The sequence below is a fragment of the Mus caroli genome, chromosome 16, assembly GCF_900094665.2.
Source record: "Mus caroli chromosome 16, CAROLI_EIJ_v1.1, whole genome shotgun sequence".
Classification (NCBI taxonomy): Eukaryota; Metazoa; Chordata; class Mammalia; order Rodentia; family Muridae; genus Mus; species Mus caroli.
In genome coordinates, this window is record NC_034585.1 from 13258987 (window position 1) to 13272024 (window position 13038).

General features: G+C 40.5%; 1 protein-coding gene across 2 annotated transcripts in view; it reads right to left on the reverse strand.

Annotated features, from left to right (window-relative positions):
• Nucleotides 1-13038, reverse strand: part of LOC110311725 (sperm-associated antigen 6) — a 92566-nt gene that overhangs the window by 28727 nt on the left and 50801 nt on the right. For both annotated transcript variants that reach the window (XM_029470314.1, XM_021185223.2), the window contains 4 exons: nucleotides 11318-11523; nucleotides 9357-9530; nucleotides 8261-8413; nucleotides 5067-5258 (listed from right to left, as the gene is read on the reverse strand). In XM_029470314.1, coding sequence (XP_029326174.1) covers nucleotides 5067-5258; nucleotides 8261-8413; nucleotides 9357-9530; nucleotides 11318-11523 — 725 coding nt within the window. The remainder of the gene's footprint in view (nucleotides 1-5066; nucleotides 5259-8260; nucleotides 8414-9356; nucleotides 9531-11317; nucleotides 11524-13038) is intronic.

The following is a 13038-nucleotide window of genomic DNA, read 5'->3' on the forward strand; positions in this document are numbered from 1 at the left end:
CAAACACACCCAAGAGGAGTAGACCGCAGGAAATAATCAAACTCAGGGTTGAAATCAACCAATTAAAAACAAAAAGAACTATACAAAGGATCAAAAAAAAAAAAAAAACTAGGAGCTAGTTCTTTGAAAAAATCTACAAGATAGATAAACACTCAAACAAACTAAAGGGCATAGAGACAGTACCCAAATTAACAAATTTGGAAATGAAAAGGAAGACATAACAACAGGAACTGAGAAAATTCAAAAAATTATCAAATCTGCTACAAAAGCATATACTCAAAAAAAAAAAAAAACCTGGAAAATCTAGATGAAATGGATGACTTTCTAAACAAATACCAGGTTCCAAGGTTAAATCAGGACCAGATAAACTATACAGTCCAATAACTGCTGCAGAAATAGAAGCAGTCATTAAAATCTCCTACCCAAAATGAGTGCAGGGCCAGATGGTTTTAGTGCAGAATTCTATCAGACTTTCAAGGAAGACCTAATACCAACACTTCTCAAACTATTCCTCAAAATAGAAAAAGAAGGAACACTATCTAATTCATTCTATGAAGCCACAGTTACACCGACACTTAAACCACACATAAACCCAACAAAGAAAGAGAACTTCAGGTCAATTTCGCTTATGAATATCGATGCAAAAATAGGCAATAAAATTTTCCCAAATCAAATCCAAGAACACATCAAAATTATCATTCATCATGATCAATAGGTTTCAATCCAGGGATGAAGGAATAGTTCATTATATGGAAATCCATCAATGTAATCCACTATATAAACAAACTCAAAGGAAAAAAAATCATATGATCATTTCACTAGACACTGAAAAAGCCTTTGACAAAACACAACACTCCTTCATGTTATAAATCTAAAAAAGATCAGGAATTCAAGGCTCATACCTAAACATAATAGAAGCAATATACAGCAAACCAACAGCCAACATCAAATTAAACAGAGAGAAACTTAAAGCAATCCCACTAAAATCAGTGACTAGACAAGGCTGCCCACTCTCTCCCTATCCATTCAATATAGTTCTCAAACTTCTACCCAGAGCAATTCGACAATAAAAGGAGATTAAAAAGGATACAAATTGGAAAGGAAGAAACCAAGATATCACTATTTGCAGATGATATGATAGTATACATAAGCAACCCCAAAAATTCTACCTGAAAACTCCTATACCTGATAAACAACTTCAGCAAAGTGGCTGGATATAAAAATTAATTCAAACAAATCAATAGCTTTCCTTTACACAAAGGATATGTGGACCCAAAAGAAAAGAAATTAGGTCAATAACACCCTTCACAACACTTACAAATAATATAAAATATCTTGATGTAACTCTAACCAGACAGATTTGTACAAGAACTTCAAGTCTCTGAAGAAAGAAATTAAAGACTCGGAATATGGAAAGATCTCCCATGCTCATGGATCGACAGGATTAACATAGTAAAAATGGACATCTTACCAAAAGCAATCTACAGATTTAATGCAATCCCCATCAAAAGTCCAACTCAATTCTTTACAGAGATATGAAGAGCAATTCTCAACAATAAAACAAAAACAGAAATATCAAAAAACTCAGGATAGCAAAAATAATTCTCAACAATAAATAAACTTCTGGGGAAATCACCATCCCTGACCTCAAGATGTGCTACAGAGCAACAGTGATTAAAAACTGCATTGGTAAAGGAACCAACAGGTAGATCAATGGAATAGAATTGAAGACCAGAAATAAACCACACACCTATGATTCTTTGATCTGTGACAAAGAAGCCAAAGCCATAGAGTGAAATGAAGAAAGCATTTTCAAAAAGTGGTACTAATTGGAGGTCTGCATACAGAAGAATGCAAATTGATACATTTTTATCTTCTTGTACAAAGCTCAAGTCCAAGTAGATCAAGGACCTTCACATAAAACCAGATAGTCTGAATCTATTAGAAGAGAAAATGGGAAAGAGCCTCGAACAATCAGCACAGGGGAAATTTTCCTGAACAGAACATTGATGGCTGAGGCTAAGATCAACAACTAACAAATGAGACCTCATGAAACCGAAAAAAGCTTCTGTTAGGCAAAAGACACCATCAATGTACAAATCAACAACCTACAGATTGGGGAAAGATATTTACCAACCCTATACTCAATAGACGGCTAATATCCAAAATATACAAAGAACTAAAGAAGTTAGACTCCAGAAAACCAAATAACCCAATGGGACAAAAAAAAAAAAAAAAAAAAAAAAAAAAAAAAAAAAAAAAAAAAAAAAAAAAAAAAAAAAAAAGAGGTACTGAACCTAACAAAGAATTCTCAACTGAGGAATCTCGAATGACTGAGAAGCACCTAAAGAAATGTTCAACATCCTTAATCATCAGGGAAGTGCAAATCAAAACTACTCTGAGATTATACCTTACACAAGTCAGAATGGCTAAGAACAAAAACTCAGGTGACTGCACATGCTTGTGAGAATGTGGAGAAAGAGGAACACTCCTCTATTGCTGGTGGAATTTGAAAGCTGATACATCCACTTTGGATATCAATCTGGTTGTTCCTGAGAAAAATGGAGGGGGCTGGAGAGATGGCTCAGTGGTTAAGAGCACCGACTGCTCTTCTGAAGGTCCTGATTTCAAATCCCAACAACCACATGGTGGCTCACAACCATCTGTAATGAGATCTGATGCCCTCTTCTGGTACATCTGAAGACAGCTACAGTGTACTTAGATACAATAATAATAAATAAATCTTAAAAAAAAAAAAAAAGAAAATTGGAAATGGTTCTACCTGTAGACCCAGCTAAAGCACTACTGGGCATATACCCAAAAGATGTTCCAACATATAACAAGGACCTGTATTCCACTATGTTCATAGGAGCCTTATTTATAATAGCCAGAAGCTAGAAACAACCCGAGCTGTCCCTCAACAGAAGAATGAATACAGAAAATGTGGTTCATTTTCACAATGAAATACTACTCAACTATTTAAAAGGATGACTTCATGAATTTTTCAGGCAAATGGATGGAACTAGAAAATATCATCCTGAGTGAGGTAATCCAGACCCAAAAGGACATACATGGTATGTATTCACTGATAAACGGATATTAGCCCAAAAGTTCAGAATACCCATAATACAACTCACAGACTATATGAAACTTAACAAGAATGAAGGCCAAAGTGTGTATGCTTCAATCCCACTTAGAAAGGGGAACAAAATAATCACAGGAGGCAGAGGGAGGGACCTGAGTGGGAAAGGGGAGAGGGAGGGAAAGCAGGGGCAGAATCAGGTATGGAAAGAGACAGTGGAGAAATCCAGAGGACCAAAAAAATGAATAGAAATATGTAGCAGTGGGGGTGGGGAACAGGGGTGAAAAGCCACTGGAAAGTCCCATATGCCAGGGATGCTAGAGGCTCCCAGGACCCAGTAGGGATGATGTTAGCTGAAATACCCAACAGTAGGGAAATGGAACTTGAAGAGACCACCTCTAATAGATAGACATAGCCCCCAGTAGAGAGATGGGCCCATCTGTCCATCTCAAAATCTTTAACCCAGAATTGTTCCTAAAGGAAATACAGAGACAAAAAATGGATCAGAGACTGAAGGAAAGACCACCTTACCTTGGCATCCACTCTAATTACAGACACCAAACCCCAACACTATTGCTGATACCAAAAAGTGCTTGCAGACAGGAGCCTGAGAGGTTCTGCCAGTACGTAAGACAGATGCAGATACTCACAGCCAACCATTGAACTGAGCCCAGGCACCCCAATGGAAGAATTAGGGTAAGGACTGAAGGTGCTGAAGGGGGTTGTGAAGTGGAAATTTAAGGGTTTTTTTGGAAAGTCAGTTGGATGTTATTTTGCTGGAAAGGCTAAGGCAGACTCATGAAGGAACGTTTTGCTAAAGCTGACACAGGAGCGAGGATGTTCTGATAAAGCAAGCATGTGAAAGGACGCGTGATGGAAAATTCTTTGCTAATGTCATGCATGGATTGGTTCTCCTTACACTGCATAGTTGAGCTGCATTTGTCAGGATGCCATAGAGAGAAACACACCAAAACACTTCTGGTGGTGTGCTGCAGTTTGTTGCTGCTTCCCTGGACTAGAGCTGATTGGATGCACATGCTGAGACAAGAGCCATGCTGAGGCAAGGCACGTGGAGGACACATGATGTTTGGGGGGGGGGTATAAATAGGGCTCCACAGAGTGAAAGAGAGAGAGATCTGGGCTTGCTGGTACAGCTAGCTGTGCAATGCTTGTGGGTCTCACATCTTCACTGATCTTCACTTCCGTACGAGAGGCACAACTGAGAATTTCTCCTGGTGTTCCTGCTGGTCCCTCCTGCTGACTCCAGCCAGGGCTGAGGCCTGGCTGGTCCTGCTGGGTCCTGTCACTGCTGTTGCTAACCTGACTCTACAGACCTAGACTGCTGGTGTATCTGTGAAGTGTTTGCGAGTGGGAGGAGCTGCCTCTGCCTGCTAACCTGTGAACTGAACTGCTGATGTCCAGAAAACACAGACATTGCTTCAAAGAACCTTTCTAAACAGGTCCACTTTCCCATTATCCTTTATTTTCCACTACCTCTTCTGGATGGTGAGTTACAAGGAAGGTTAAAGCATTTAAGAACCATCATTAAAAATAGGACTTGAAAAAATTAAAGTTACAGGATTGCAAGCCCATGGGAAGAACAACAACTAACTGTACCCCTCAGAGCTCCCAGGGACTAAACCCCCAACCAAAGAGTATACTGAGTCTGCCCATGGCTCCCACTACATATGTAGCAGAGGACTGCCTTATCTGGCATCAGTGGAAGGGGAGGCCCTTAGTCCTGTGTAGGCTTGTTGCCCCAGAGAAGGGGGATGCTGGAGGGGTCAGGCAGGAATGGGTGGGTAGGTAGGGGAACACCCTCTTAGAGACAAAGGAGAGGGAAGAAAGCATGGGGCTTTGTGGAGGGGAGACCAGGAAGGAGGAAAACATTTGAAATGTAAATATATAAAATAATTTTTAAAGGACTTTAAATCACATATTTTAAAAACTAGTCATATCTAACTAATCTCCCCAAAGCACTCACTTTGAGCTGTAGGTCCTCAGAGCTCTCGGGTGACATATACAAAGACAGCAGGACTGGCAGAGTGTTTGTGACAGCCACAGCCCTGGCATGCTCTGGAGTGTGTCTTCCCAGCTGCCCCAAGGCCCAGGCAGCAGCAGCTTTAATATGATCTTCTGGTTCTTCTGACAGGCAGATTGACAACTGGGGTACACCCTGCCAGGGACCCAAACAGCAAATGTTATATATGAACCTAGAGTGGACTTGATGAATCTTCCCTGTCTCTCAGCCATTAACAGAACTCACTTTGTCCCTCATCCCTTTCTCCTAAAAAGGCCTGCCGTTTAGAGTAACAAACTAACTAGAACCGAATTGTATTAATTATCTATAACAAGCTAACTTAACTACCCTGGTATCTCCATTAATTTTTACTGCCCAGATTGAGAGACATTCAAAAGAACAGGTGCCACACAGCAGGCAAAACCAAATACTACTGTAACCAACTAAAACTGTTCTATGATCATAAAACATTCATATTCCCTAGTTTAAAAAGTTAATCTGACTGAAGACTGAAGATAGAGCCCTTGCCAGGATGCATGCAAACCTGGGTTCAATCTTCCTCAACATGCCACACTCACACATCACACACACACACACACACAATTAATTTAATTTTTATCAATTATAGTAAAGCTGAGAACATTATGACTGACTAAAATCACAATAATATGAGCAAGTGGACTGTAGCCTCCCATAAGCCTGAAGCAGGCTTAGCCAGAACTTGACCTTGCTGCCACTAGGTAGATTATCTAGGGTGGAGCCTTCCTCCCTAGATCATTCTATTGTTGAGCCAGTGTCACTGAACCTCTTCAAGATACTGCTACCTGCTGAGAGGCCCAGGAGCTATTCTGGAGACTACACCCTATCCTGCACATCATCACCTGCAGCTGGTTCCAGGCTCCAAGGATGAATTGGCGGGAATGGACTTTCCCCCCTCTTTTATAAAGCATGTCCGACATTAAAAATTTGAACCTTGAGCAGACTAGTTGTCTTGGTTCCATTATTTCTCGACCTGCCTAGGCTCCCTCTTTTCTTTCAGTTCCAAGATGCCTTCCAGGCTCGAACCCGGACATGTGAGCCACTGGCCGGCCCCAACAGTGGACTATATATCACTAATATCTTTCTTGAAGTCACACTTGTTTATAACCTAAGTACAGTTTTGCTCATCCTAACACATTGAATGTTTACGTAGGAATGAAAACTTTTTTACACTAGTAGCATATGCTTACATTTTTATCTTAAGCATTAATGTTAACTAAATAGTAAAAACATAACTAACTTAAACACCTCCAACACATTACAGTTTGTGTCCCTAAGGAAAACAAAATTTTTATTCCAGACTCTTGGTAAGTATATTGTTTCTATTTTAAGACTGTAATAATTACCTCAAATTTAGTACCAAAAAATCTTCTCAGTATCAAAAGGCCATGATACCAGTTAAAGGTTAAAATGACTGGGCATATTTATGCCCCTCCACCTTACTGGTTGTAGTTCAATTTCCTGAAGAGACCTACCATAGTCTTTCATCTGTTTCTTTTTCCCCTGTGTCCATCAATACAAAAGCCCAGACCTATCTTCAGAGTGATGTAACACTCTAAAGAGCCCACACTTGTAGACGTAATGAGACTGAGGGAAAGGAGAGGCAAAGAGCTCATGGACCCAACCCCTAGCTCTGCCTTACAGGCCCACTGGTTATAAGTACACGATGGCATGAGGAGTTATAAATCTTTCCATTTAACCCTCCTTGCTCTCTTTCAAATTCATGGCCTCTTTTTTCATTAATTGGTGGTGATGGTGGTGGTGGGTGTGTTTCTAAATACATGGATACGATCTGCCCGGTTGGTATAATTTTATTGTATGTATATGTTTTCAGAGCTGACCATTTTGTATTGGAAAATTGGTGTACAGATAGAGAAAATAATTACATTATAATCTCAAAAAATGAACTGGTTTTAGTGTTAAGACATTATCACTAGGACAAGGAGAGATCTCCAGGAAAGTGGAAAACCACAGGCAGGACTGACAGCCTCCTTCACCACAGAGGGGCAGGCATCCCTGCTACTTGAGCTGGATGCCTGGGAGAAAATCAGTTGCTGCACTTGTACCCTTCTTCCCACATGAAAGCTAAGGACCAAAAACCCTAGTCATATCCTACAGCCACTCATCTAAAAGGACTGGAGTGCTCTAGGCACTGCCATGGCCTGCAATAACAGAAGAACAAAAACAAACAGCAGGATAAAAAGACACAGCATCTTCATGAACAGACAGAAGATAATGCTCTGAGGCTGCTCTTCATCCTCATTAGCAGGATAAGTAGGAACACACCTTTCATCTGTGCTGCTGACCAGATGCCCTAGAGGCCCACCAGGGGCTGTGAGCACATAGCCTCTGGAGCATTCATCAGGAGATCAATATTTCTGCATGTTCTATGATCATCTACTATACCCAGACTGCTCTACATAGTGAGTTTATACAAAGTCATAGATTGATATAAGTCAAAATAAAAATAACACCCAGAGCCCTGCTGCCTGCTGTGTGTCCGTGCTTACAGCCTGTACCCAAGGAAGGAAGCCGTTTGTGAGAGCAATCTCTATAGCCAAGTGACAGGAAGGGGAGAGATGTAGAGACCACTGAGAACAGACAAAAATGACTACCGATCCAGTCATTTATAACAGGTTCTTCTTTATCTTGTTCACTTTGGTTTTGATTCTTGAGACAGGGTCTACTATAAAGACACAGCTGACTTGGAACTCATAAGATGCACTCAGCTCCCAAGTGCTAGGATTAAAGGCATGTGCCACAACCCAGCTGTAATGTCTTTAACCACAGTGTGCTGGCATGTTTGTAAATATCCAGATTAATCCTTTAATATATACATATACTTAACAGGTAAGTTTCAGATAGCAGTGATACTTAAAAGTGGTAATGATTATTGGAATAAGACGCTGAGTAAAACATTTTATGTGACCTCGGCTTTTTTAAAGGTAAGCAAGGAAGCATGGTGACAAGTACTGAATTCAACAGCAGAGAAAATGAAAAAATGGGTAATTGTTTTTCACCACTTTGTTCAGTTATACTTTCTCTAATGATGGAGAACATCAACTTATGGATCCACCATAGGATAGCCTACTACATGACTAAGTGTGAAGTGAGCACACCTTGGAGATGATCACCGCCATGGCCAGGTTCTCAGAATGAGCAGCCACGTAACCCAGCATCATGATGCCAGGCAGCCGTATGTTCCCTTTGCAGGACCCAATGCAATCGATCACGGCAGCCACGCCTCCTGCATTAACAATCAGCTGTGAGAGCTAATGGAAAAAGAACAAGAGCCTATGAACAACATGAGATGCTCTTTAAATACAGCTTGACTACACTTTATTTAGGACTGGGAAAAAAAAACACAACTGATAAAAATTGCAATATGACGTATAGAAACTATTGTCATTCCTAAAGAGACATGTGAAAACATTCTTGCTGTTTACAAACAGTCACTGTGAAGAACCTTGTTCTGTAATTTAATTTTTTCCATATCAATGGGAAAATCTCTGTCCCTGTTATAATTAATGTTAAAATTCTTCATCTAAAGCTAGTTCATAACTAGCTACTTATTCATCTTATATTAATCACTGAAAACTCAGACACTGGGAATAGTCTAACCCACTTTCCTGTTTGCTGGCAAGACTACAAAGCTGAGTGTACTTCAATATTACAAAAAATTCCATACAAATAAAGATAAATGAAACACAGAGACTAGTGTGTAATAAAATTAAAACTGGATAAGCAAAGCATGCCCAGAAAAAGGATAGAACACACGCTTGCTTTGTGAGGGGTATTCTTCACACATAAATCAAGTCTTGACCTTGGGCCAGGAGACCTTTGTGGTCTGAACTGATCCAGAATGGAACATACCATCTCATTGCTCCTAGCTGATATAAAATGTTGAGGGTGGCAGAGGTCCACAGACACTACAACTAGAAATGGAAAGCTATACGTAATTAGAAATAGTATCTTAAACTCCAACTAAATTACTACAATTCAATGGTTCTCAACTGAAGGGAACTTTGTGCCCTACAGACTATTTAGCAATGTAGAGCTACTTTTTGATTGGCACCACAGGAGTACTGCACTCAGGGCCAGGAGTGCTGCATTCACTAAAACAAAATAAAGTTGCATCTTGATGTTTACTTTTCAGTTGGTTTGTTTGTTTGGTTGGTTGGTTGGTTTTTGGTTTTGGTTTTGGTTTTGGTTTACCTCAGGCGTGTGTTTTGCAATCTCTCTGATTAAGGTGCAAGCATTTTTCTTCACATATTCATCTTTGTCCTTAAGGCAGGTTAGTACAACAGGGAAAATCTCTGCTTCAACAACCATCTCTGCCAAGTCCACAGAATGCTTTGCAATCTGACTGAGAGCTGAGAGGACCTGGCGCTGTCAGGCAGAAATGAAATGAAAAGAAAATTATACAGAATCCAACAGCCAACCTCATAATTCAGATGTAGTTTTAAAAGATTTATAATATCCCATGCGGTGATGGTTTTGAAGGTATGGAGAAATTATGAAGAGCAGCTGAGGTTTGGCACCATGTGGCAGGGAGTCACCCTAGAGGGAGACCAGAAGAGGCTATTGGTGAAGGTATAGCCTCAGTTACAAAGGAAACACTAGTACAAAAGAGGTCTTTGGGAAAAGCTGAGGTTTGTCACCACATGGCAGGTAGGAGTTACTTGAGAGACCAGGAGAGGCCATTGGTGAAGAGTACAGCCTCAGTTATAGGGACGACTCTACTGTATTGGAGTTACAAAGGATGGGGGCAGGTGTGGAGTGAAGCTTGCCTGAGCCTTCTAGACAAGCTGTGTGTGTTACAGATAGCAGAGCTGGAGAGGTGCCTTTGGAGATCAGAAGATCATGAGTGGGTCCCAGATACCAAACATCGATTGACTTATACTATTGAGTTTGGTTTTGCTTTCATCTGACGTAACCTGGTTTTTCCATCTTGGAATAAGAAAAGTATTTTTCCATACTCCAACAGAGCCCACAGTTCAGAGACCCTGGATTTTTAAAGAGATAGTGGGGTTTTAAAGTGTTGGAGGTGAAAAAGACTATGGGACTTTGGAATTGTAGGGTATTTTATATTATGACATTGATATTAGATCTTGGGGACAAACAAGAGAGAAAAGGTTAGTTTCAAGTGATGTGCTTATATGTCAAAGTTAGAAAAAATGGAATTTCATAGTTAGCCCAGGCTGTCAGCTTGACACAGCCCTATGGTCACCTACGAACAGGGAACATCAAATGAAGAATTGAATAGTTTGGATTGGCCTATGGACATATCTGTGAGGCAGAGTCTGCATTGCTAATTGATGTAGGAAATTTCAACTCGCTGTGGGCAGTGCTATCCTTAAGCAGAGAGACCTGAGCTATTAAAGAAGGAAGAGGATGACGATGATGATGATGATAATGATGACAACAAGAAAGACAGGAAGAAGAGGAAGCAGAGGAGGAAGGGGAAGAAGAAGAAGAAGGGGGAGAGGATGTGAGGGGAGGGAAGGGAGAGGGAAGGGGAAGTAGGAGGAGGGGGAGGAGGGGGAAGGGAAGGGGGGAGGGGAGGGGAGGGGAAGATGAAGAAGAAAGAAGAACGAAGAAAGAAAAAGAAGAAAGAAGAAAGAAGGAAGAAGAAGAAAGGAAGAAAGTCAGGAAAGGAGGAGAGTAATAATAAGCTTTCCTCTTTAATCCCAGCACTCAGGAGGCAGAGGCAGGCAGATTTCTGAGTTCGAGGCCAGCCTGGTCTACAAAGTGAGTTCCAGGACAGCCAGGGCTATACAGAGAAACCCTGTCTCGAAAAGCCAAAATAATAATAATAATAATAAGCTTTCCTCTGTGGTCTCTCCTTTAGTTCCTGCCTCCAGGTTCCAGCCTTGAGCTCCTGCCTTGGCTTCCCTTAATGATATGGACACCTATCTACCCCTGCACCAAGCTACTTTCGTCATGGTGTTTTTCTCATAGCAGCAGCAAACAAAACACAGTTTTCCCAATCCTGTCTTAATTGTATACCCACTATAGCATTATTTTCACATATTAGACCAACTACATAATATATTTGTATGTTTTCAATTATATTTACTAATTCTTTTACTATGTAATGTTAACCTGTACATGCTTTCATTTTCTTAGACTGTGAAAGCACTGGCTTGTCTGCCTCATAACATCATTTTTATTACCTTCAGTTTTGCATCAGAGTTGAGGATCATCTGGGCTAAGTGAGCAATAGCTCCTGCATCCACCACCGTCTGTGCTAACTCTGGGGAGTGCTTTGAGATATCACTGAGGGCCGAGGCAGCGATCCTTTTCAAAGCAATTTCTGGCTCCTGAATACACAGAACTAAAAGAGGAATTGCTCCTGCATCCACCACGGCTTGAGATAATTCTGTTGGGCCAAGAAAAGTGAGTGAGCGAATGTGTGCATATGGGTGACTGATGCCAGCCAGTTTTCACAAGACACAATAAGTAGAAAGGATGAGGGTGTATTTGACTCTATCGACAGTTGCATTTGAAGATGGGATGGTGTGGGTGGTCACTGCTTCTCTCTCACCCATCACACATACCTGAGGGAAACAAAAAAGAATTCCAAGCATGATTTGTATAATTAATATAATATTCACTGTTTCTATTAATTATTGACCATTGGACATGGTGGTACATGCCTCCTTAAAAGGTAAGGCAAGAAGATCAGTTCAGGGCCAGACTCAGAACATAGTAAGTTTGAGGCTAGCCTAAGCTACAAGAGACCCTATCTCAAAAAAGAAACTCATACCACACAGATCAAACACTGGGTTTAAAAGAATTGAGCCCAAATTGACCTGAAGTCTTGTCTCTGAGGACTAGATCTCATATCAGAAGGTGCCATGTAACAGTCAAAATAAAAAAGCAAAAAACAGTGCTACTAGCTGTAAAGCTTGTGAACCACAATAGTGACCAGACAACAGATACCCCTGATAATGCAAGAGTGGTACCTTTATCTTGTGGGTGACCAACAGCTGTCAAACTGAATTTAAGGTCTGATCAATAGGAGGGAATGTATGGCTGGAACTGTAAACCTAAACAACTACCATGGGCTAGAGAGTTATAGAGCCGAGACCCGCCATTCTCCTAAATCAATGCACTCTCTTACTGGATTCTAAGTACGTATCCTTGTACTCAGCAGAGGAAACTTTTACAGAAATCCACAACTGATCAAAATATGGAGAATACCTGACCAACTGTAGGGTACTCAACTCCAAATGTTATATCTACCATGCAACTCCTACACCTAGAGCTCAGGCAAAAGCACTGGAGATGGGGCAAGACTGTAAGAGCCAGAGTTCATATTACAGGCGTGCACATGGCCAGGCATGGATTTTATGTGCACACTGGGAATCAAACTCAGATTTTCATGTTTGTGTCACGAGCAATTTTACCACTGAACCATATCTCATTCTACCAACCTAGCAAATCAGTATGTGTGTTTGTGTGCATGCATGCACACATGTGCACAATAATAATAATTTTAAAATAGGTCACTAATTTGAAAGGAATTTCAAGTATGTAGTAGGAGATATAGAGGGGGTGGAAATAATAAAAGTATAGTCTCATGTATGAAATTCTCAAAAAAATACTAAAAAGGTTGATTAAACAAAAAATTCCATTTGACTTAAATTAACATTTGTTTAATATGTATATACTGGAATATAATAGGCCTAACATTTTTGTCATTGCACTGGCTGGTTTTGTGTCAATTTGACATGAGCTGGAGTTATCACAGAGAAAGGAGCCTCAGCTGAGAAAATGCTTCCATAAGATCCAGCTGTATCACACCAGTCAGAATGGCTAAGATCAAAAATTCAGGTGACAGCAGATGCTGGCGAGGATGTGGAGAAAGAGGAACACTCCTCCATTGTTGGTG